General features: G+C 45.0%; 1 protein-coding gene across 1 annotated transcript in view; it reads right to left on the bottom strand.

Annotated features, from left to right (window-relative positions):
- Positions 1–20,114, bottom strand: part of sxph (saxiphilin) — a 364,013-nt gene extending 343,899 nt beyond the window's left edge. The window contains exon 1 of the mRNA XM_072498706.1: positions 19,961–20,114. Coding sequence (XP_072354807.1) covers positions 19,961–20,006 — 46 coding nt within the window. The 5' untranslated portion in view covers positions 20,007–20,114. The remainder of the gene's footprint in view (positions 1–19,960) is intronic.
- Positions 20,115–23,854: the final 3,740 nt, after the last annotated feature.

The following is a 23,854-nucleotide window of genomic DNA, read 5'->3' on the forward strand; positions in this document are numbered from 1 at the left end:
TGACTAGAGCGAGGGTAGGTCCGATCAAGGACAGTAGTGGGAGATTGTGTATTGAGTCTGAAGAGATAGGAGAGGTCTTGAACGAGTACTTTTCTTCTGTATTTACAAATGAGAGGGACCATATTGTTGGAGAGGACAGTGTGAAACAAACTGGTAAGCTCGAGGAAATGCTTGTTAGGAAGGAAGATGTGTTGGGCATTTTGAAAAACTTGAGGATAGACAAGTCCCCCGGGCCTGACGGGATATATCCAAGGATTCTATGGGAAGCAAGAGATGAAATTGCAGAGCCGTTGGCAATGATCTTTTCGTCCTCACTGTCAACAGGGGTGGTACCAGGGGATTGGAGAGTGGCGAATGTCGTGCCCCTGTTCAAAAAAGGGACTAGGGATAACCCTGGGAATTACAGGCCAGTTAGTCTTACTTCGGTGGTAGGCAAAGTAATGGAAAGGGTACTGAAGGATAGGATTTCTGAGCATCTGGAAAGACACTGCTTGATTAGGGATAGTCAGCACGGATTTGTGAGGGGTAGGTCTTGCCTTACAAGTCTTATTGAATTCTTTGAGGGGGTGACGTAGCATGTGGATGAAGGTAAAGCAGTGGATGTAGTGTACATGGATTTTAGTAAGGCATTTGATAAGGTTCCCCATGGTAGGCTTCTGCAGAAAGTAAGGAGGCATGGGATAGTGGGAAATTTGGCCAGTTGGATAACAAACTGGCTAACCGATAGAAGTCAGAGAGTGGTGGTGGATGGCAAATATTCAGCCTGGATCCCAGTTACCAGTGGCGTACCGCAGGGATCAGTTCTGGGTCCTCTGCTGTTTGTGATTTTCATTAATGACTTGGATGAGGGAGTTGAAGGGTGGGTCAGTAAATTTGTAGACGATATGAAGATTGGTGGCGTTGTGGATAGTGAGGAGGGCTGTTGTCGGCTGCAAAGAGACATAGATAGGATGCAGAGCTGGGCTGAGAAGTGGCAGATGGAGTTTAACCCTGAAAAGTGTGAGGTTGTCCATTTTGGAAGGACAAATATGAATACGGAATACGGGGTTAACGGTAGAGTTCTTGGCAATGTGGAGGAGCAGAGAGATCTTGGGGTCTATGTTCATACATCTTTGAAAGTTGCCACTCAAGTGGATAGAGCTGTGAAGAAGGCCTATGGTGTGCTCGCGTTCATTAACAGAGGGATTGAATTTAAGAGCCGTGAGGTGATGATGCAGCTGTACAAAACTTTGGTAAGGCCACATTTGGAGTACTGTGTACAGTTCTGGTCGCCTCATTTTAGGAAGGATGTGGAAGCTTTGGAAAAGGTGCAAAGGAGATTTACCAGGATGTTGCCTGGAATGGAGAGTAGGTCTTACGAGGAAAGGTTGAGGGTGCTGGGCCTTTTCTCATTAGAACGGAGAAGGATGAGGGGCGACTTGATAGAGGTTTATAAGATGATCAGGGGAATAGATAGAGTAGACAATCAGAGACTTTTCCCCCGGGTGGAACAAACCATTACAAGGGGACATAAATGTAAGGTGAATGGTGGAAGATATAGGGGGTATGTCAGAGGTAGGTTCTTTACCCAGAGAGTAGTGGGGGCATGGAATGCACTGCCTGTGGAAGTAGTTGAGTTGGAAACATTAGGGACCTTCAAGCAGCTATTGGATAGGTACATGGATTACGGTAAAATTATATAGTGTAGATTTATTTGTTCTTAATGGCAGCACGGTAGCATTGTGGATAGCACAATTGCTTCACAGCTCCAGGGTCCCAGGTTCGATTCCGGCTTGGGTCACTGTCTGTGCGGAGTCTGCACATCCTGCCCGTATCTGCGTGGGTTTCCTCCGGGTGCTCCGGTTTCCTCCCACAGTCCAAAGATGTGCAGGTTAGGTGGATTGGCCATGATAAATTGTCCTTAGTGTCCAAAATTGCCCTTAGGTGTTGTCCATGGAGGTGTTGACTTTGGATAGGGTGCTCTTTCCAAGAGCCGCTGCAGACTCAATGGGCCGAATGGCCTCCTTCTGCACTGTAAATTCAATGATAATCTATGATTAATCTAGGACAAAGGTTCGGCACAACATCGTGGGCCGAAGGGCCTGTTCTGTGCTATATTTTTCTATGTTCTATGTTACTATCTAAGATAATGTCAGGTAAGGATCTGCCCAGAATGTGGCTTGAACCTCTGTCTATTCCTGCTCCGCAGAGCCTAGTATGTTAAACCTCAATTTCACTGCAGCATTCCAGCAAAAAACTATTTAAGTCTGTGAAACAAAGAAAGATTTATATTCATACACCACCTTTCACAATCTCAGAATAGCCAGAAGCTCCTTTCAGCCAATTCAGCACTTTGAAGTGTAGTCACTGTTGTAAATTACATTGTCAGCACGTTACACAGCACAACAGAACTTCCAATTTTATAACACCTTTGACATGTTAAAATGCCCCAATGTGTTCCATAGCAGCATTATAAAGCAGAACTTGATGTTGAGCCACATAAAAGGAACCAGATAAAAGATTGGTCAAAGAGGTAGATTTTAAGGGGTGTCTTAAAGGAGGAAGGAGAAATAGAGACATGGCGATTGACGGGTGCAATTCCCGAGATTAGGCAGCTGATAGCTTGGTTGACAAATGTGGAGTGATTAAAATAGGAATGCTCAAGAGGCCAGGATTAGAGGAACACACATGGCTCTGGAGAGTTGTGGGGTTCAAAGGGATTACAGCGGCAGGAAGGGGAAAGGAAACAAGGACAGAATTTTTAAAACCAGGCGTTGCTTAACCAGAAGCCAAAGAGTTCAGGTGACACAGATGACAGGTAAATCGGGCATAGTGGGATAAGGATGTGGGCATCAGAGCTTTGGATGATGTCGGGTTATGGAAAAGAGAGTGTGGGATAATGGTGTGGAGTGAGTTGGAATAGTCAAGTCTCGGAGTAGCAATGGCAGGTGAGAGGGCTGCGGAACAGAGGAGCTGAGACAGTGAAGTCAGGCGATATTGCAGAGTTGGAAAGATAGTGGGCGCCCCCCCCCCCCCCCCCAAACACCGGGTGGGAGAATCGCAGAGGCGCTGCGCGAATTGCGCCACGCTGCACCGACCCCCGCACGCGATTCTCCCACTCCCCCCGGAAACCAGCGGCGCACGATTCGCACCGGGCCACTCGGAGAACCGGCGAGCGGCAATTCTCCAGCCGGATGGGCCGAGTGGCCGCTACGACACGAAAGGTTCCCGACGGCGCCATCCACCCTTGGTCGCTGACGGCGGGAACTCTGCGGGAACGCTGGGGGGGGGGGGGCGGCCTCCAATGGGGTCTTGCCCACGATCGGGGCCCACCAATCAGCGGGCCGGCCTCTCCCCCTCCGGGCCTACTTCCTTCCGCGCACGGCCCAGAACATCGGCTCCATGCTGGTGAGGGGCCGGCGTGCGTAAGACATTCCCCGCGCATGCGCAAGATTGGGCTGCCCCAACTGCGCATGCGCGGGTTGGTGGGCACCCATTTGGCGCCGCGTAAGGACACTGGAGCGACGTGAACCGCTCCAGCGCCGTGCTGGCCCTCTGTGGGGACCAGAATAGTCCGGGCCCTATTTGCGCCGTCGTGAAATGCGACGGCGTTCACGATGGCGCAAACACTTGGCCTCAATATCGGAAGCTTGTCTCAGCATTCAAATGTGACACCTGGTTGCAAATAGTGTGGTTCAGCCTCAGTCAACTGCCGGATAAAGAGCATAAATAAGACCATAAAACATAGGAGCAGAATTAGGCCACTCGGTCCATCAAGTCTGCTCCGCCATTCAATCATGGATGATATTTTTCTTATCCCCATTCTCCTGCCTTCTCCCCATAATCCCTGATCCCCTTATTAATCAAGAACCTATCTATCTCTGCCTTAAAGACACTCAGTGATTTGGCCTCCACAGCCTTCTGCGGCAAAGACTTCCACAGATTCACCACCCTCTGGCTGAAGAAATTCCTCCTCATCTTTGTTTTAAAGGATCGTCCCTTTAGTCTGAGATGGTGTCCTCTGGTTCTAGTTTTTCCTACAAGTGGAAACATCCTCTCTGTCATGATATTCAGGTAAACATCATAGCACATACATACTGATGGACAGATCAACAGACCAATCAACACACACACAACACCACAGCCAATCACAAGCAAGAGCATACACAGCACAAAACAGGGAACATGACACTTCCTGAGCACTCCAGCAGGAGACAGCTCAGGGCACAGAGCTCATAGCAAGCCACTCAGACATCCACCATGCGCTGAGTGCCACTACAACATAGTATTAGGAATAGGTCCACAGATTCTAGGGTTATGATCGAACCTCAGTAACCAGTTTACCACTGTAAATAAATGTTAGCAACAAAACTGAGTTGTACCATTCGCAACCGTGTTGGTTCGTCTGTGTAGCAGAGTACCCAACACATCATAGTACCAGGATTAACTGTGGGGCCTACCTACTGATCCTCCGGAATCTGCCATCCTGCGCCATGGACACCGTCAGCACACCGCAGCCGCTACAAGTCGCTGGAAACCTCGGCGTCAATTGGAAACTGTTCAAACAGCGCTTCCAGCTCTTTCTGGAAGCCAACGAAAAGGAGAGCGCTTCGGACACCAGAAAGATCGCCATCCTCCTCTCCACGGCAGGTCAACACGCCATCCATGTCTACAACTCCCTGGTGTTCGCAGAAGGTGAGGACAAGACCAAGTACAAGACGGTCCTTCTCAAACTCGACCAACACTTCAACGTCGAGGTCAACGAGAGTTTCGAGACGTATCTCTTCCAGCAGCGCCTGCAGGGTAAGGATAAGCCCTTTCAATCCTTCCTTACGCATCTCTGTATCCTCGCACAGTCCTGCGGTTACGACACCACCTCCGATTCCATGATTCGGGACCAGATCGTTTTTGGGGTCACCTCTCGCACCCTACGCCAGCAGCTCTTAAAAATAAAAGGCCTCACCCTAGCCTCCGCAATCGAAGCCTCTGTCCTGCATGAAAACGCGACTAGCCGCTACTCCCAATTTCAGGCGGCCGAATCGGCGCGGCAGGGGTCCTACGCGGCCGGATCAGCGAGGCAGGCGTCCTACGAGGCTGAACGGGTCCAGGTGATCGAGTTCCTCCCAGCCCGCGGCCCGGACGAGGGCGGCCATTTTGCATGCTTTTCGAGGCCTCCCGCGTTTGTGCGTGCCAAAAACGACGTCGATGCAGAGGGACGTGATGCGCAGACGCACTCGACGCAAGACCAAACTGCACATGCGCGGCGGCGCAACGAACGCCATGACGTCACAACGTGCGGCAACTGCGGAGCCGCACATTTAAAGCGCCAATGTCCCGCAAGAAACCGACAATGCCTCCGCTGTGGCAAGATGAGCCACTACGCTGCTTGCTGTCGAGCAACTCAACCTGCCAATGTTCCCCAATTCCGACAACCTCGCAGGGACTTGCGGACCATTCAGCCTCCTTACTACGAGTTGTGCCCAGACGATATCCAGACCAGTGACAGACGACCAGGACGCCTTCCGTGTTGCGGTCATTGTTGGGAACCGGATGTCTCCAGCCAGGATCCACCAGCCATTGCAAGTGAACACTGTCAATCCGGGTGATGAATGGTGTGCCACCCTAATGGTCAACCGATCACCGATAACATTCCGCGTGGACACTGGCGCCTCTGGCAACCTCATAGCATAGCCAGCCTTCTACGCCATGAAGGTCAGACCACCAATTCGGCTATCCCGTTGCAAGATGGTCGACTACAATGGGAATGTTATCCCGGCTATGGGATCCTGCCAGCTCCAGGTGACACACAACACACACACGGCCACACTCTCATTCGAGATAGTCGGATCATCAAAGGACTCCCTGCTAGGCGCACAGGCATGCAAGGTTCTCCACCTCGTGCAACGAGTCCACGCTCTGTCTCCAGAAGGCACATCTGACTTCCCGGATGCAGAATTCAGGGCACAGCTCCAATCGCTCCTCGCCTACAACCAGGAGGCATTCGAGGGCATGAGAACACTGCCCTACACCTACAGAATTTGGCTCAAACCGGACACCACCCCGGTCATTCACGCACCTCGCAGGGTCCCAGCGCCACTCAAAGACCGCCTCAAGCAGCAGCTGCAGGATCTCCAGGACCAAGGGGTGCTATCCCGGGTCACGGAGCCCACGCCATGGGTCAGCTCCATGGTGTGTGTTAAGAAGTCCTCCGGCGAGCTCCGGATCTGCATTGATCCAAAAGACCTCAACAACAACATAATGAGGGAACACTACCCCATACCCAAACGGGATGAGATCACGAGCGAAATGGCCCGGGCTAAAATCTTCACAAAACTGGATGCCTCGAAGGGTTTTTGCCAGATCCAACTGGATCAGTCCAGCCGAAAGCTGTGCACCTTCAACACCCTTTTCGGCAGGTTCTGCTACAACCGAATGCCATTTGGCATCATCTCGGCATCCGAGGTCTTTCACAGGATCATGGAGCAGATGATGGAAGGCACCAAAGGGGTGCGCGTCTACGTGGACGACGTCATCGTCTGGTCCACCACACCACAGGAGCACATCAATCGTCTCCAGCGCGTCTTTGCATGCATACGGGAAAACGGCCTGCGCCTCAACCGAGTCAAGTGTTCTTTCGGCCAAACCGAGCTGAAGTTCCTGGGCGACCACATTTCCCGGTCAGGGGTCCGTCCGGATGCAGACAAGGTGAGCGCCATTACAGCCATGCTGCAGCCAGCAGACAAGAAAGCAGTGCTACGCTTCCTAGGAATGGTCAACTTCCTGGGGAAGTTCATTCCCAACCTTGCCTCCCACACGACGGCTCTGCGCCACCTCGTCAAGAAGTCCACGGAGTTCCAGTGGCTGTCCACACACCAGAAGGAATGGGAGGAGCTCAAAATTAAGCTCACCACAGCCCTGGTATTGGCGTTTTTCGACACATCTCGTGACACTAAAATTTCGACTGATGCCAGCCAGTCCGGCATTGGTGCGATACTCCTACAACAGGATGACACTGCGTCATGGGCCCCGGTCGCCTATGCCTCACGGGCCATGACCCCCACAGAACAGCGCTACGCGCAGATCGAAAAGGAGTGCCTGGGTTTGCTGACCGGAATAGACAAGTTCCATGACTACGTGTATGGCCTCCCCAGTTTACCGTTGAGACTGACCATCGCCCCCTGGTCAGCATCATAAATAAGGACCTGAACGAGATGACCCCTCGCCTCCAGCGCATCCTACTTAAACTCAGGAGGTATGACTTCCAACTGGTCTACACCCCGGGAAAGGACCTTATCATTGAGGATGCCCTATCCAGAGCAGTGAGCACACCGCCTGATTCGGAGGGGTTCGTCTGTCAGGTCGAAGCGCAGGTGGCCTTCACATCGGCAAATCTGCCAGCTGACGACTCCAGTCTGGCCCATATTCACCGGGAAACTGTAGCTGACCCCTTTCTACAATGGGTGATGCGCCACATGACGGGTGGATGGCTCAAAGGACAGTGCCCACAGTTCTACAATATCCGAGACGACTTGGCCGTCATTGATGGTGTCCTTCCAAAGTTGGACCGGATTGTGATTCCGCACAGCATGCACAAGCTGGTCCTCGACCAACTACACGAAGGCCATCTGGGGGTCGAGAAGTGCAGATGGAGAGCCCGAGAGGCGGTATACTGGTCGGGCATCAGTGATGACATTGCCAACATGGTGCTCAACTGCCCCACCTGCCAAAGGTTTCAACCGGCGCAGCCTCCTGAGACGCTTCAGCCCCATGAGCTGGTGACGTCCCCCTGGGCGAAGGTGGGTGTGGACCTTTTTCACGCACTTGGCAGGGACTATGTAATAGTCATTGATTACTTTTCCAACTATCCAAAGGTCATACGCCTGCACGATTTAACATCGTCCGCTGTCATAAGGGCCTGCAAAGACACCTTTGCTCGCCACGGCATTCCGTTGACTGTCATGTCGGACAATGGGCCCTGTTTTGCCAGCCAGGAATGATTGTCCTTTGCTGCTTCGTATGGCTTCACACACGTGACGTCCAACCCTCTGCATCCCCAGTCCAATGGAAAGGCGGAGAAGGGCGTTCACATCGTCAAGCGGCTCCTCTGCAAGGCTGCTGCTGCCGGATCAGACTTCTGTTTAGCCCTGCTGGTCTATCACTCGGCCCCACTAGCCACTGACCTCTCACCAGCCCAGCTGTTGATGGGTCGCGCCCTCAGGACCACTGTGCCATCTATTCTGGTACCCACAACCAACCATGCTCCGGTACTACACAGAATGCAACAGCAGCGCGTTCGCCAGAAGATGGAATATGACACACGGGCAACTGATCTTCCCGCCCTGGCGCCTGGAGACAACGTCCGCATCCACCTACTAGACTGGACTTATGAGCCTGTTTGTACATTGAACTCATAATACCACTGTGTTAATATGTTTCTGTTCTTCCTTGTCGTTCAACATTTCCCCGTTCTTTGTTTTTGGTATAACCTCGTTGTTATGTCGCACCCGACATCGCCCCTTGTATATAGTTTAGCCCCATGTACATGCTGTAGATATTGCACACACACACATTCAGATGCACTCAGTACACATCTCTATTTCTAACCACATAGGCACATGTTCTTGTACAAAAGGGGGGATGTCATGATATTCAGGTAAACATCATAGCACATACATACTGATGGACAGATCAACGGACCAATCAACACACACACAACACCACAGCCAATCACAGGCAAGAGCATACACAGTACAAAACAGGGAACACAACACTTCCTGAGCATTCCAGCAGGAGACAGCTCAGGGCATAGAGCTCATAGCAAGCCACTCAGCCATCCACCATGTGCTGAGTGCCACTACAAGATAGTATTAGGAATAGGTCCACAGATTCTACGGTTATGATCGAACCTCAGTAACCAGTTTATCACTGTAAATAAATGTTAGCAATAAAACTGAGTTGTACCATTCGCAACCGTGTTGGTTCGTTTGTGTAGCAGAGTACCCAACACATCACTCTCCACATCCACTCTATCCAGGCCTCGCAGTATCCTGTAAGTTTCAATAAGATCCCCCCTCATCCTACTAAACTCCAACGAGTACAGACCCAGAGTCCTCACAGTTCCTCATATAACAAGCTGTTCATTCCAGGGATCATTCTTGTGAACCTCCTCTGGACCCTTTCCAAGGCCAGCACATCCTTCCTTCGATACAGGGCCCAAAACTGCTCACAATACTCCAAATGGGGTCTGACCAGAGCCTTATATAGCCTCAGATGAACATCCCTGGGATGAAGTTGATGAAGACAATGGCCAATAAATTATACAGAGTAGTATATTACCAGTAAATTACACTGTGCAGTATATTACCAGTATATCACACCGTGTAGTATATTACCAGTAAATTACACCGTGTAGTATATTACCAGTAAATTACACTGTGTAGTACATTACCAATATATTACACTGTGTAGTATATTACCAGTAAATTACATTGTGTAGTTATATTACCAGTATATCACCAGTAAATTACACTGTGTAGTATATACCAGTATATTACACTGTGTAGTATATTACTAGTATATTGCACTGTGTAGTTTATTACCAGTATATTACACTGTGTAATATATTACCAGTATATTACACTGTGTAGTATATTGCCAGTATATTACACTGTGTGGTATATTGCCAGTAGATTACCAGTATATTCCACCATGTAGTATATTACCAGTACATTACACTGTGTAACAGCTGGCTAATGCCAGCAGCGTGGGTTCAATTCCCTTACCGGCCTCACCGAACAGGCGTCGGAATGTGGTGACTAGGGGCTTTTCACAGTAACTTCATTGCAGCCTATTTTTGATAAGCGATTATTATTACCAGTAAATTATACTGTGTAGTACATCACCAGTACATTACACTTTGTAGTATAGTACCAGTATATTACCAGTAAATTATGCTGTGTAGTATATTACCAGTATATTACCAGTAAATTACACTATGTAGTATATTACCAGTATATTGCACTGTGTAGTATATTACCAGTAAATTATGCTGTGTAGTATATTACCAGTATATTACCAGTATATTGCACTGTGTAGTATATTACCAGTATATTGCACTGTGTAGTATATTACACTGTGTAGTATATTACCAGTAAATTACAATGTGCAGTATATTACCAGTATATTACACTGTGTAGTATATTACCAGTATATTAAACTGTGTAGTATATTACCAGTATATTACACTGTGCAGTATATTACCAGTATATTGCACTGTGTAGTATATTACCAGTAAATTACAATGTGCAGTATATTACCAGTATATTACACTGTGTAGTATATTACCAGTATATTAAACTGTGTAGTATATTACCAGTATATTACACTGTGCAGTATATTACCAGTATATTGCACTGTGCAGTATATTACCAGTATATTGCACTGTGTAGTATATTACCAGTAAATTACACTGTGTAGTATATTACCAGTATATTGCACTGTGTAGTATATTACCAGTATATTACATTGTGTAGTATATTACCAGTATATTACACTGTGCAGTATATTACCAGTAAATTACACCATGTAGTATATTACCAGTATATTGCACTGTGTAGTATATTACCAGTATATTGCACTGTGTAGTATATTACCAGTATATTAAACTGTGTAGTATATTACCAGTATATTACACTGTGCAGTATATTCTCAGTATATTACACTGTTTAGTATATTACTTTTGCGCCAATGTCCAGGAAAACCATACTAAGGCGGGTGCGAAGTCTCCGGCCCATTAGGAGTTCTGTGGGAGCTACCCCAGTCACCGCATGGGGGTGGTCCTATACGAAAACAAAAAGCGAGCCATTCTCGTGTCCATTGATTCGGAAGGCTGCTTCTTTAGGCCTCGTTTGAATGTCTGCATTGCGCGCTCTGCCAACCCATTTGAAGCCGGGTGGTAAGGGGCAGTGCGGATATGGCGTATGCGTTCACCTTCGTGAACCTCGCAAACTCCTCACTCGTGAATGGAGTGCCTTTATCCGTGACCAGCACCTCGGGGAGGCCATGCGTACTAAAAGACAAACGCATCTTCGCAATTGTTGCGCAGGACGTTGTGCCCAGCATCTTATGCACCTCTAGCCATTTAGACTGGGCATCGATTAATAGAAGGAACATGGATCCTTGAAAAGGGCCTGCGAAATCCGCATGCAAGCGTGCCCAAGGCCGCCCTGGCCATTCCCAGTGATGTAGGGGCGTGGCCAGCGGAAGCTTCTGATGTTCCTGGCAAATGGAGCAGTTTTGGGCCACCTTCTCAATGTCGGTGTCGAGGCCTGGCCACCAGACATAACTCCGGGCCAACATTTTCATTTTGGTCACACCTGGATGCCCATTGTGCAAGTCTCTTAGTATCAGCTCCTGTCCTTTTTCAAGGACAATCACACGCGTCCCCCACAAGAGGATGCCGTCTTCCACGCTGAATTCTGACAGCTTGGAGGAAAATGCCCGCAACTCGCCTGGGAGCTGCCTATGCTGCCCACCATACAGGACTATGTGCCAAACCTTTGACAGGACTGGCTCCGCCTGGGTCCACTCACGGATCTGTGATGCCGTGACAGGCAAGGTGTCCATAAAATTTAAAGTTGCAACCACCTCACCGGTCGTGGGGGTCGACATGGGGCCGGTCGATAAAGGCAATCGGCTCAGTGCGTCGGCATTCGCTATCTGCGTACCTGGTTTGTGCTCCAGAGAATACTCGTATGCAGCAAGCAACAAAGCCCAGCGCTGGATCCGTGCAGAAGCAATGGGCTGTATTGGCTTATCCTCTCTGAAAAGTCCCAGCTGAGGCTTATGATCAGTCACGATAGTGAAATGGCGGCCATACATGTACTGGTGGAAGCGTTTCACCGCAAAAACCACTGCCAGGTCCTCCTTCTCAATCTGTGCGTACTTTTTCTCCGCTGCAGTCAATGTGCGGGAGGCGAAAGCTATCGGCCGCTCAGCCCCGTTCTCCATCTTGTGGGACAGGACGGCCCAATACCATACGGGGATGCATCACATGTGACGAGCAAAGGCTTTCCAGGATCATAGTGGGTTAGTAACCCAGACGACGACAATTGTTGCTTTACCCGCCGGAAAGCGGTTTCTTGCGGCTGACCCCAAACCCAGGTGTGATTTTTCTTTAGCAGCAGGTGTAAGGGGGCCAGCGTAGTTGCCAGATTGGGGAGGACTTCCCATAATAATTTACGAGACCGAGAAAAGAACGAAGATGCGAAGTGTCAGTCGGGGCGGGGAAATGTTGAATTGCGCGCACCTTCTCTGCGACGGGGTGCAAACCTTCGCGGTCCACTCGATAACCTAGGTAGACTACTTCCTTTGCCTGAAATACGCACTTTGTGCGACGTAAATGGACTCCAGCCTCCAAAAAGCGTCTAAGGACAGCCTACAGATTTTCCAAATGTTCCTGCTCCGGAACGTCCCTGTAATCAAAACGTCATCGAAGTAGACAGCGACATGCGGTAAACCTCTCAAAATGCCCTCTATAACACGTTGAAAAATAGCGCAGGCAGAGGATACTCCAAAGGGCAACTGTGTATATTCATACAGGCCCCGGTGTGTTTTAATCGTTACATATAGTCGGGAGGCAGGATCCAGCTCCAACTGTAGGTAGGCGTGACTCATATCTAATTTTGTGAACGAGAGTCCGCCTGCAAGCTTCGCGTAGAGATCCTCTATGCGAGGCATTGGATATCGGTCGAGTCGGGAAGCCGTATTCACTAAGTTTATAGTCACCACACAAGCGAACTGTGGCATCTGGCTTAATTGCAGGTACAATTGGTGCTGCCCAGTCAGCGAAACTGACGGGCCTGATAATACCCAAACTCTCCAAACGAGTGAGCCCCCCCTTCTACCTTCTCGAGCAAGGCGTAAGGCACCGGGCGCGCCCGGAAATAGCGCGGCGTGGCTCCTGGTTCGACTTGGATACGGGCTACGGCCCCTTTTATTTTCCCCAAACCGGGCTGGAATACATCTGGGTATCGTCCTAGCACCTCAGTCAACCCTCCAGAAACTGTTTGGAGGATGTGCTGCCATTGCAACTGCAAATGGCGCAACCAGTCCCGACCCAACAGGCTGGGCCCATGGCTGCGCACCACGATAAGTGGGAAACGCCCCTCCTGGCGTCCATAAACAACAGGGGTCATTGTAGTTCCTGCAATGTCCAGTGGTTCCCCTGTGTAGGTGGCCAACCTGCCTGTGAGTCGGTTAATGTAAGGGTCTGTATACCCTGCTTGATGCGGTCGAATGTCCTCTGGGCGATCACGGAGACCGCTGCGCCAGTGTCCAACTCCATCTCAAGCGGGTGACCATTGATCCGTACTGTCACCTTAATGGGGGCCACATGGAGAGCTGCCACACAATGCAGCTGCAGGCAGTCGTCCTCCGTCTCCACGTCCTCAGGAGTAGTTGCCGCAGGTTCATCCACATGGAAGGTACAGCCCCTGGGCTGGTCCCAGTTTCGGTCAGAACGACGGCGCCTCTGGCGCCCCCAGGACCGGCATCCGCGACAGGGTCGGCGCCTACAAGTCTGACACGGACATGGCTCCTCATCCATTGGTTCTGGAGAAGGCTCCCTTCAGGGAGGACTGTCCGACGGCCACTGGCGTCGATCCGCACGTCGCCTCGCCCAAGGTACCACAGGAGTGCGGGGGACGTTTTTGGATGAAAGGGGTTGCGCCCCACGGCATGCACCTCCATTCCCTGTAGCTCCTGCACTCCTCGTTCTGCGCTCTCTCGGGATAATACTGTTTGAATGGCCTGTGGAAAGTCAATGTTGGCTCAGCTAACAACTTTCTCTGGGTGGCCGCATTGTTAATACCGCAAACCAAACGGACGCGTAACATTTCTGACAAGGTCTCACCATAGTCACAGTACTCCGCAATCCTGCGTAGTCTGGATAGAAAATCGGCAAGGGATTCTCCAGGGGTCCTCTCTGCAGTATTAAACTGGTAACGCTGGACTATCGTGGATGGGGTTGGGTTAAAATGTTGCCCCACTAAATTCACAAGTTCATCAAATGTTTTGGTGTCCAGCGTAGCTGGGTACGTAAGGCTCCTAATCACCCCAAACGTATGCGGGCCGCAGGCGGTGAGCAAAATGACCACCTGGCGCTCGTTTCCGGTGATATTGTTTGCCCGGAAATAGTAACGAATCCGTTGTGCGTACTGGTTCCAGCTTTCCAGCGCAGCATCAAAAACATCCAAACGTCCATACAGAGGCATGGTATAATAGAAAACAACTTCCAACCTGTATCCAACAAAAATATATAGCAGCAGCAGCAGCAACTTCCCTTGCTGCACACTCCTTCCTGCTGGTACCAAACTGGCCAGCTTTATTTATACATGGAGTTTACTAATGGTTTCTCTGCCCCCGTCATTGGGGAGCTCATACTCCCACAGGATTGTGGGATTGTCATTAGTCCCCAGCCAATGGTAAGCAGGCAGGTTATAACAAAGCGATTATTATTATTACCAGTAAATTATACTGTGTAGTACATCACCAGTACATTACACTTTGTAGTATAGTACCAGTATATTACCAGTAAATTATGCTGTGTAGTATATTACCAGTATATTACCAGTAAATTACACTATGTAGTATATTACCAGTATATTACACCGTGTAGTATATTACCAGTATATTACCAGTAAATTACACTGTGCAGTATATTATCAGTATATTACACTGTGTAGTATATTACCAGTATATTGCACTGTGTAGTATATTACCAGTATATTACACTGTGTAGTATATTACCAGTATTTTACCAGTAAATTACACTGTGCAGTATATTACCAGTATATTACACTGTGTAGTATATTACCAGTATATTACACTGTGTAGAATATTACCAGTATATTACACTGTGTAGTATATTACCAATATATTACCAGTAGATTACACTGTGTAGTATATACCAGTATATTACACTGTGTAGTATATCACCAGTATATAACCAGTAAATTATACTATGTAGTATATTACCAGTATATTACACTGTGTAGTATATTACCAGTAAATTACACAGTGCAGTATATTACCAGTATATTACCAGTAAATTATACTATGTAGTATATTACCAGTATATTACACTGTGTAGTATATTACCAGTAAATTACACTGTGCAGTATATTACCAGTATATTGCACTGTGTAGTATATTACCAGTAAATTGTACTATGTAGTATATTACCAGTATATTACACTGTGTAGTATATTACCACTAAATTACACTGTGCAGTATATTACCAGTATATTACACTGTGTAGTATATCACCAGTATATTACCAGTAAATTATACTATGTAGTACATTACCAGTATATTACACTGTGTAGTATATTACCAGTATATTACACTGTGTAGTATATTACCAGTATATCAAACTGTGTAGTATATTACCAGTATATTACACTGTGTAGTATATTACCAGTAAATTACACTGTGCAGTATATTCTCAGTATATTACACTGTATAGTATATTACCAGTATATTACACTGTGTAGTATATTACCAGTAAATTACACTGTGTAGTACATACCAGTATATTACACTATGTAGTATATTACCAGTATATTACCAATAAATTACACTGTGCAGTATATTACCAGTATATTACACTGTGTAGTATATTACCAGTATATTAAACAGTGTAGTATATTACCAGTATATTACACTGTGTAGTATATTACCAGTAAATTACACTATGTAGTATATTACCAGTATATTACACTGTGTAGTATATTACCAGTATTTTACCAGTAAATTACACTGTGCAGTATATTACCAGTATATTACACTGTGTAGTATATTACCAGTATATTACTCTGTGTAGTATATTACCAGTAAATTACCGTATGTAGTATATTACCAGTATATTATACTGTGTAGTATATTACCAGTATATTACCAGTAAATTACACTGTGTAGTATATTACCAGTCGACTAAACAGTGTAGTATATTACCAGTATATTACACTGTGTAGTATATTACCAGTAAATTACACTATGTAGTATATTACCAGTATATTACACTGTGTAGTATATTACCAGTATTTTACCAGTAAATTACACTGTGCAGTACATTACCAGTATATTACACTGTGTAGTATATTACCAGTATATTACTCCGTGTAGTATAATACCAATAAATTACCCTATGTAGTATTTTACCAGTATATTACACTGTGTAGTATATTACCAGTATATTACCAATAAATTACACTGTGCAGTATGTTACCAGTATATTGCACTGTGTAGTATATTACCAGTAAATTATACTATGTAGTATATTACCAGTATATTACACTGTGTAGTATATTACCAGTAAATTACACTGTGCAGTATATTACCAGTATATTACACTGTGTAGTATATCACCAGTATATTACCAGTACATTACACTATGTAGTATATTACCAGTATATTACACTTGTAGTATATTACCAGTAAATTACACTGTGCAGTATATTACCAGTATATTACACTGTGTAGTATATCACCAGTATATTACCAGTAAATTATACTATGTAGTATATTACCAGTATATTACACTGTGTAGTATATTACCAGTATTTTACCAGTAAATTACACTGTGCAGTACATTACCAGTATATTACACTGTGTAGTATATTACCAGTATATTACACTGTGTAGTATATTACCAGTATATCAAACTGTGTAGTATATTACCAGTATATTACACTGTGTAGTATATTACCAGTAAATTACACTGTGCAGTATATTCTCAGTATATTACACTGTATAGTATATTACCAGTATATTACACTGTGTAGTATATTACCAGTAAATTACACTGTGTAGTACATACCTGTATATTACACTATGTAGTATATTACCAGTATATTACCAATAAATTACACTGTGCAGTATATTGCCAGTATATTACACTGTGTAGTATATTACCAGTATATTAAACAGTGTAGTATATTACCAGTATATTACACTGTGTAGTATATTACCAGTAAATTACACTATGTAGTATATTACCAGTATATTACACTGTGTAGTATATTACCAGTATTTTACCAGTAAATTACACTGTGCAGTATATTACCAGTATATTACACTGTGTAGTATATTACCAGTATATTACTCTGTGTAGTATATTACCAGTAAATTACCCTATGTAGTATATTAGCAGTATATTATACTGTGTAGTATATTACCAGTAAATTACACTGTGTAGTATATTACCAGTAGACTAAACAGTGTAGTATATTACCAGTATATTACACTGTGTAGTATATTACCAGTAAATTACACTATGTAGTATATTACCAGTATATTACACTGTGTAGTATATTACCAGTATTTTACCAGTAAATTACACTGTGCAGTACATTACCAGTATATTACACTGTGTAGTATATTACCAGTATATTACCAATAAATTACACTGTGCAGTATATTACCAGTATATTACACTGTGTAGTATATTACCAGTATATTACGCTGTGTAGTATATTACCAATATATTACCAGTAAATTACATTGTGTAGTATATTACCAGTATATTACCAGTAAATTACACTGTGTAGTGTATACCAGTAAATTACACTGTGTAGTATATTACCAGTATATTACAATGTGTAGTTTATTACCAGTACATTACACTGTGTAGTATATTACCAGTATATTACACTGTGTAGTATATTACCAGTATATTACACCGTGTAGTATATTATCAGTAAATTACACTGTGTAATATTTTACAAGGAAATTACACTGCGTAATATATTGCCAGTATATTACCAGTAAATTACATTGTGTAGTATATTACCAGTGCATTACACTGTGTAGTATATTACCATTGTGGGGTTAGTTTAGCACAGTGGGCTAAACAGCTGGCTAGGAATGCAGAACATTGCCAGCAGCGCGGGTTCAATTCCCGTACCGGCCTCCCCAAACAGGCGCCGGAATGTGGCGACTAGGGGCTTTTTGCAGTAACTTCATTGAAGCCTACTTTTGATAAGTGATTATTATTATTAATATTACCAGTAAATTACACTGTGTAGTATATTACCAGTAAATTTCACTGTGTAGTATATACCAGTACATTACACTGTGTAGTATATTACCAGTATATTACCAGTAAATTACACTTGGAAAGCAAAAATGGGAAAATATGTCATTTGAAACATGGAAGTCTGGCAAAACCTGACCTGACCATGAGAAAATGTAGGGAAAAATCCCACGAAGGGTTAACAGCAGCTGCAAAAGAAGGTTTTGAAATGCAGATAGCCTTTATCAAACAGGCATTAAGAAAACAGCTTGTGACTGCTCAAGCTGTAAAACTGATGCCTTTCAAGTCAAAGCAGATTGAACTTTTAGTTACATGAAAAGAAACAATATTTTGCACCTTCTTTGAAGTTAATTATTTTAGTAAGCAGCTAAAAAAGAATTGCCAGGATCTTCAGTTGAATTGGGTGACAAATGTTTGGGTGTGAAATCCTGCTGATACCAGTTGAATATGGGAAGCAGGAGACGACGTGTCCACGAGAGCACAGGTTAAATCCAAATCGGGGCCAGCATTCTGACAAGCTAAGGGCACTATTTGATAATAAAGCAACTTTAGAAGTCACAGGAACCAGAACCCCTCTAGGATCAAAGCACTTTTGAACATTACAAAGGAAAAAAATGTAATCGGAGTTTGATGAGCTGAAGTCATGCTCAACATGAATACATAGTCGTGTTCGAAGTAATTAAGATTAAAGGTACCTTGAACAATCAAGAGCAAAACAAAGTTACTTTACGATAATGTCATATAAACTTAATAACTGTGATAAGGGAAATATAAACCCTAAGTCGTTAACAGCCAGCAGAGTCAGCTCTCGTATCTGCCCTCGGTACATGGGATGGATAGAACAAGGAAACCGAGCAGAACAGCGAATCCATCTGAGGAAGATCAAAAGTTAAAGAAGAGAGATTGTCATGGTAGACCTGAAGGTCTTTTCAACCAACCAGGAGAATCCAGAAGCAAGATCTTTTTACTTTTCTGGAAAGATAGTGATTGCATCTTTTAAAAGAAAAAAAATCTAATAATAAAATAACTTAATGTTTTAACCTGAAACAGTGGTTATTACAAAGTCTACTTTACTTACTTAGCAACGCAGGACCCAGGATCGATGCTACTAAGTGGTAAGTATATGAAATCTTCTATGAAGATGGGATAACTTGGAAAATATAGATTGACCAGAATAGCACCCGCTTAAGTCTGCATAGGAGTCAGGGAGTGATAATCTCTGTTCACCATTTAGAATGTCTTATTGAACCTTTTGGTATAGGGGGAATTCTAAGAATAGTGGTGAGTTTTTTTTACTTCACACTGTGTAGTACATTACCAGTATATTAAACTGTGCAGTATAGTACCAGTATATTACCAGTAAATTACGCTGTGTAGTATATTACCAGTATATTACCAGTAAATTACACGGTGTAGTATATACCAGTACATTACACTGGATAGTACATTACCAGTAAATTACACTGTGTAGTATATTACCAGTATATTACACTGTGTAGTATATTACCAGTAAATTACATTGTGTAGTATATACCAGTATATTACACTATGTAGTATATTGCCAGTATATTACCAATAAATTACACTGTGCAGTATATTACCAGTATATTACACTGTGTAGTATATTACCAGTATATTATACTGCGTAGTATATTACCAGTATATTACCAGTACATTACACTATGTAGTATATTACCAGTATATTACACTGTGTAGTATATTTCCAGTATATCACACTGTGTAGTATATTACCAGTAAATTACACTGTGTAGTATATTACCAGTATATTATACAGAGAAGTGCACTAGCAGTACATGATGCAGTGAAATACATTACCAGTATTGGTTAGCATGTTCTAATTGTACAAGTTGAAGAGAGCAAACTTACCTAGAGCAATTGCGATGAAAGGGATTAAAATAATTGCTCCCTTCATGCTGCAATCTTCAATGTTTCTCTTCACTTCTCACGGCCAATCTCAACACTCTGGCGATAGATTTCAGCAAAGTGCGGTGTGAGGTACGACTCAGAGAACTGCATACATTCTCATTAGGATACAAACAGCTATTCCAGACTGTAACTGGCAAGAACTGGGTCCAAAGCAAGTTTCGGACTAGGAAGTAGTGCCTTCACTGAAAAAATGACATTCGGTAACTGCCAGTAACTGGATTTGAAATCACAAATCTTCATATGGAAATAATTATCTTTCTCTTTCTTTATTACAACCAGACTGTGGTCAGAGGTTGAAAGGGATGGAAACTAGTAATATTGTCTGCACTTGTCAAAATCTTAGCAGGGTTCTGCTTTGCAGCATTTTAACTGTTTCAGGTGATGGTTCTAATTACAGAACATTTGCTAGATCCAAAAAGCAACAACTTGTCAAAGAAAGTTCAAAGCTTTGCCAATCCTTTCCAAAGAGGGAATAGAGGACTTAAGGTCAAACAGTTGGAAGGTTCCAGGTTCACAGGTCTCTGGTTTCAAGGAAGAAGAAAGATTGCCATTTTTTATTTCACTTGGTATTTTGTACACCTTTCTCAGGTTCCTCCTCTGAAGGCAATCTGAGTTTTCTAACCATTCCATACAGCTCATTCCTCTCACATTTTCACAACCCACCTCAGGGTTTGGAAGCTTCTCTGTGTCTCAATGGCCATAGAATTCCTACAGTGCATAAAGGTGGCCACTCGGCCCACCGGGTCTGCACCGACCCTCTGAAAGAGCACCTTACCTAGGCCCACTCCCCCACACTATCCCCTTAACCCCATAACCCCATCTAACGTGCACATCCCTGGACAGTAAGGGGTATTTAGCATGACCAATCTACCTAACCTGCACATCTTTGGACTGTAGGAATAAGCCTGAGCACCTGGAGGAAACCCACGCAGACACGGGGAGAATGTGCAAACTCCACACAGACAGTCAACCAAGGCTGGAATTGAACCCGGTCCCTGCCGCTGAATATTGAATATAGAACTGAAGACAGAAGTGAATACTGTCAAGAAGAGAAGAAAGGTGTGCATGAATATCGCAATTTTCACAACCTCGGGATGTCCCAAAGTACATTACAGTTGATTTAAAAAACAAATTAAAAACTAATGAAATAAAATAGAGATGGAGAGTCAGGTGATGTGTTGTTCCTGCATGATGTGAGAGCTGGTGGGACCCAGTGACCACGTCTGCAGTAAGTGTTGGTTGCGTGAGGAACTCCGGCTCAGAGTTTTTTATTTTTTATTTTTTTTAAAATAAATTTAGAGTACCCAATGCATTTTTTCCAATTAAGGGGCAATTTAGCATGCCCAATCCACCTAGCCTGCACATTTTTGGGTTGTGGGGGCGAAACCCACACAAACACGGGGAGAATGTGCAAACTCCACACGGACAGTGACCCAGAGCCGGGATCGAACCTGGGACCTCGGCCGGCTCAGAGTTGATGAGCTGGAGCCTGAACTTCGGACACTGGGACACATCAGGGAGGGGGAGAGGTACCTGGACACTGTGTTTCAGGATGCAGTCACGCCCCTTAGATTAATTACCTTGAATTCAGCCAATAGTCAGGGACAGGAGGGTGTGGCTGCCAGTACGGCAGGTAGAGGGATCCAGAAGGTAGGGTTTCAGAAGCCTCATCCCTTGACCTGTCCAACAAGTTCAAGATTCTTGCTCCCTGCATGGATGGGAATGGGGACTGCACGGAGGATAAGCAAACTGACCACAGCACCGTGGTAAAGGGAGCCACTCAAGTGGGGGGAGAGAAAAGAAATGTAGTCAAATGGGGGATAGCGGAGATGGTTTAGCACAGTGGGCTAAATAGCTGACTTGTAATGCAGAACAAGGCAGCAGAGCGGGTTCAATTCCCGTACCGGCCTCCCCGAACAGGTGCAGGAATGTGGCAACTAGTGGCTTTTCACAGTAACTTCATTGAAGCCTACTTGTGACAATAAGCTATTATTATTGTTATTATAGTTAGAGGCATTGACACTGTTCTCTGTGATCAGGATCGAGAATCCTATACGTTGTGTTGCCTGCCTGGTTCTCGGGTTTGGGATATCTCATCTGGTTGCAGAGGAACTTGGAGTGGGAGGGTAAAGATCCAGTTGTCGTGGTCCACGTGGGTACCAATGACATTGGTAGAACAAGGACAGAGGTTCTGCTAAGGGAGTATGAACAGCTCGGAGCTAAAATAAAAAACAGAACCAAAAAGGTAATAATCTCTGCGTTACTAACTGAGCCACAAGCTAATTGGCATAGGGTCAATAAGATTAACGAGGTAAATGCGTGGCTCAAAGGAGTCTTTTCAGGATTTTGTTTTTAACTTGTTCACGGGATGTGGGAATCGCTGACTGGGCCAATATTTGTTCCCCATCCCTGAGGGCATTTAAGAGTCAACCACTTTGCTGTGGGTCTGGAGTCACATGTAGGCCAGGCCAGGTAAAGATGACAGATTTCCTTCCCTAAAGGACATGAGTGAACCAGATGGATTTTTACGACAATCGACAATGGTTTCGTTGTCATGGTCATCATTAGACTTATTTCCAGATTTTTATTGAATTCAAATTTCACTGTCTGCCATGGCGGGATTCTAACCCGGGTCCCAGAGCATGACTCTGGGTCTCTGGATTACTACACCAGTGACAATAACACTACGCTACTACCTCCCCTGGCAGCCGGTGACTCGTGGTGTGCTTCAGGGGTTGGGTCTGGGACCACAACTTTGCACAATATACATTAATGATCTGGAAGAAGGAACTGAAGGCACTGTTGTTAAGTTTGCAGATGATACAAAGATCTGTAGAGGGACAGGGAGTATTGAGGAAGCAGGCAGGCTGCAGAAGGACTTGGACAGGCTAGGAAAGTGGGCAAAGAAGTGACAGATGGATATGGTGAAACGGCATTTAGCCTTTCTGAAAGTGGAGAAATGTCTGGGGACTTCACAGGAGCAATATCAAATAAAATTTCACAGCAAGCCATAAAAGGATATATTAGGTCAGATGATCAAACCTTGATCAAAGGGATACGCTTTAATGGACATCTTAAAGGAGGAGCAAGAGGTCTTTGTTACTCATTCGCTCGTAGTGTGTTTCACTGGCAAGTAAAGTTACCTCGAGGTTATGACAGTGTGAGGCCACGCAACAGTCCAGAACTTACTGCACAGGGACATCAGGCCTGGCACAAAGAGCAATTCCTTTACGATGTGTGTGTGTGTCTGATTGCACAACATTCTTAAGGGAGGGGGTGGCACGGTGGCGTAGTGGTTATCACAGCGCCGGGGACTCGGGTTCAATCCCAGCTCTGGGTCACTGTCCATGTGGAGTTTGCACATTCTCCCCGTGTCTGCGTGGGTCTCACCCCCACAACCCAAAGATGTCCGCTAAATTGGATTGGCCACACTAAATTACCCTTTAATTGGAATATTTAGTTTTTAAACAAAGGGAACCATGCAATGCAACAACAGGCCCTGCACAGCAAAGGGAAATTAGAGGGAACATTGCTGACAAAGCTAGCATTTATTGTCCACTCTGATTGCTCTTGTGAAGCTGATGAACTTCTGCAGTCTTTTTGGTGAAAATATTTCCACAAAGCTAACAGGCAGTTCCAGAATTTTGACCCAGCAATAATGATAAATCGGCAATATATTTTGAAGTCAGGATGGCGTATGACTTGGTGGGGAACTTGCAGGTAGCAGTGTTCCCTTATGATGCACGATCAATCACTGCTGAAGCAAGATTGTAGTCCAATTGAAGGCTTTAATGAACAAGTAGTTACCCCAGCAGCTCCGGTACAGAATGACTG

This window comes from Scyliorhinus torazame, chromosome 1 (genome assembly GCF_047496885.1).
Source record: "Scyliorhinus torazame isolate Kashiwa2021f chromosome 1, sScyTor2.1, whole genome shotgun sequence".
In the NCBI taxonomy this organism is placed as follows: Eukaryota; Metazoa; Chordata; class Chondrichthyes; order Carcharhiniformes; family Scyliorhinidae; genus Scyliorhinus; species Scyliorhinus torazame.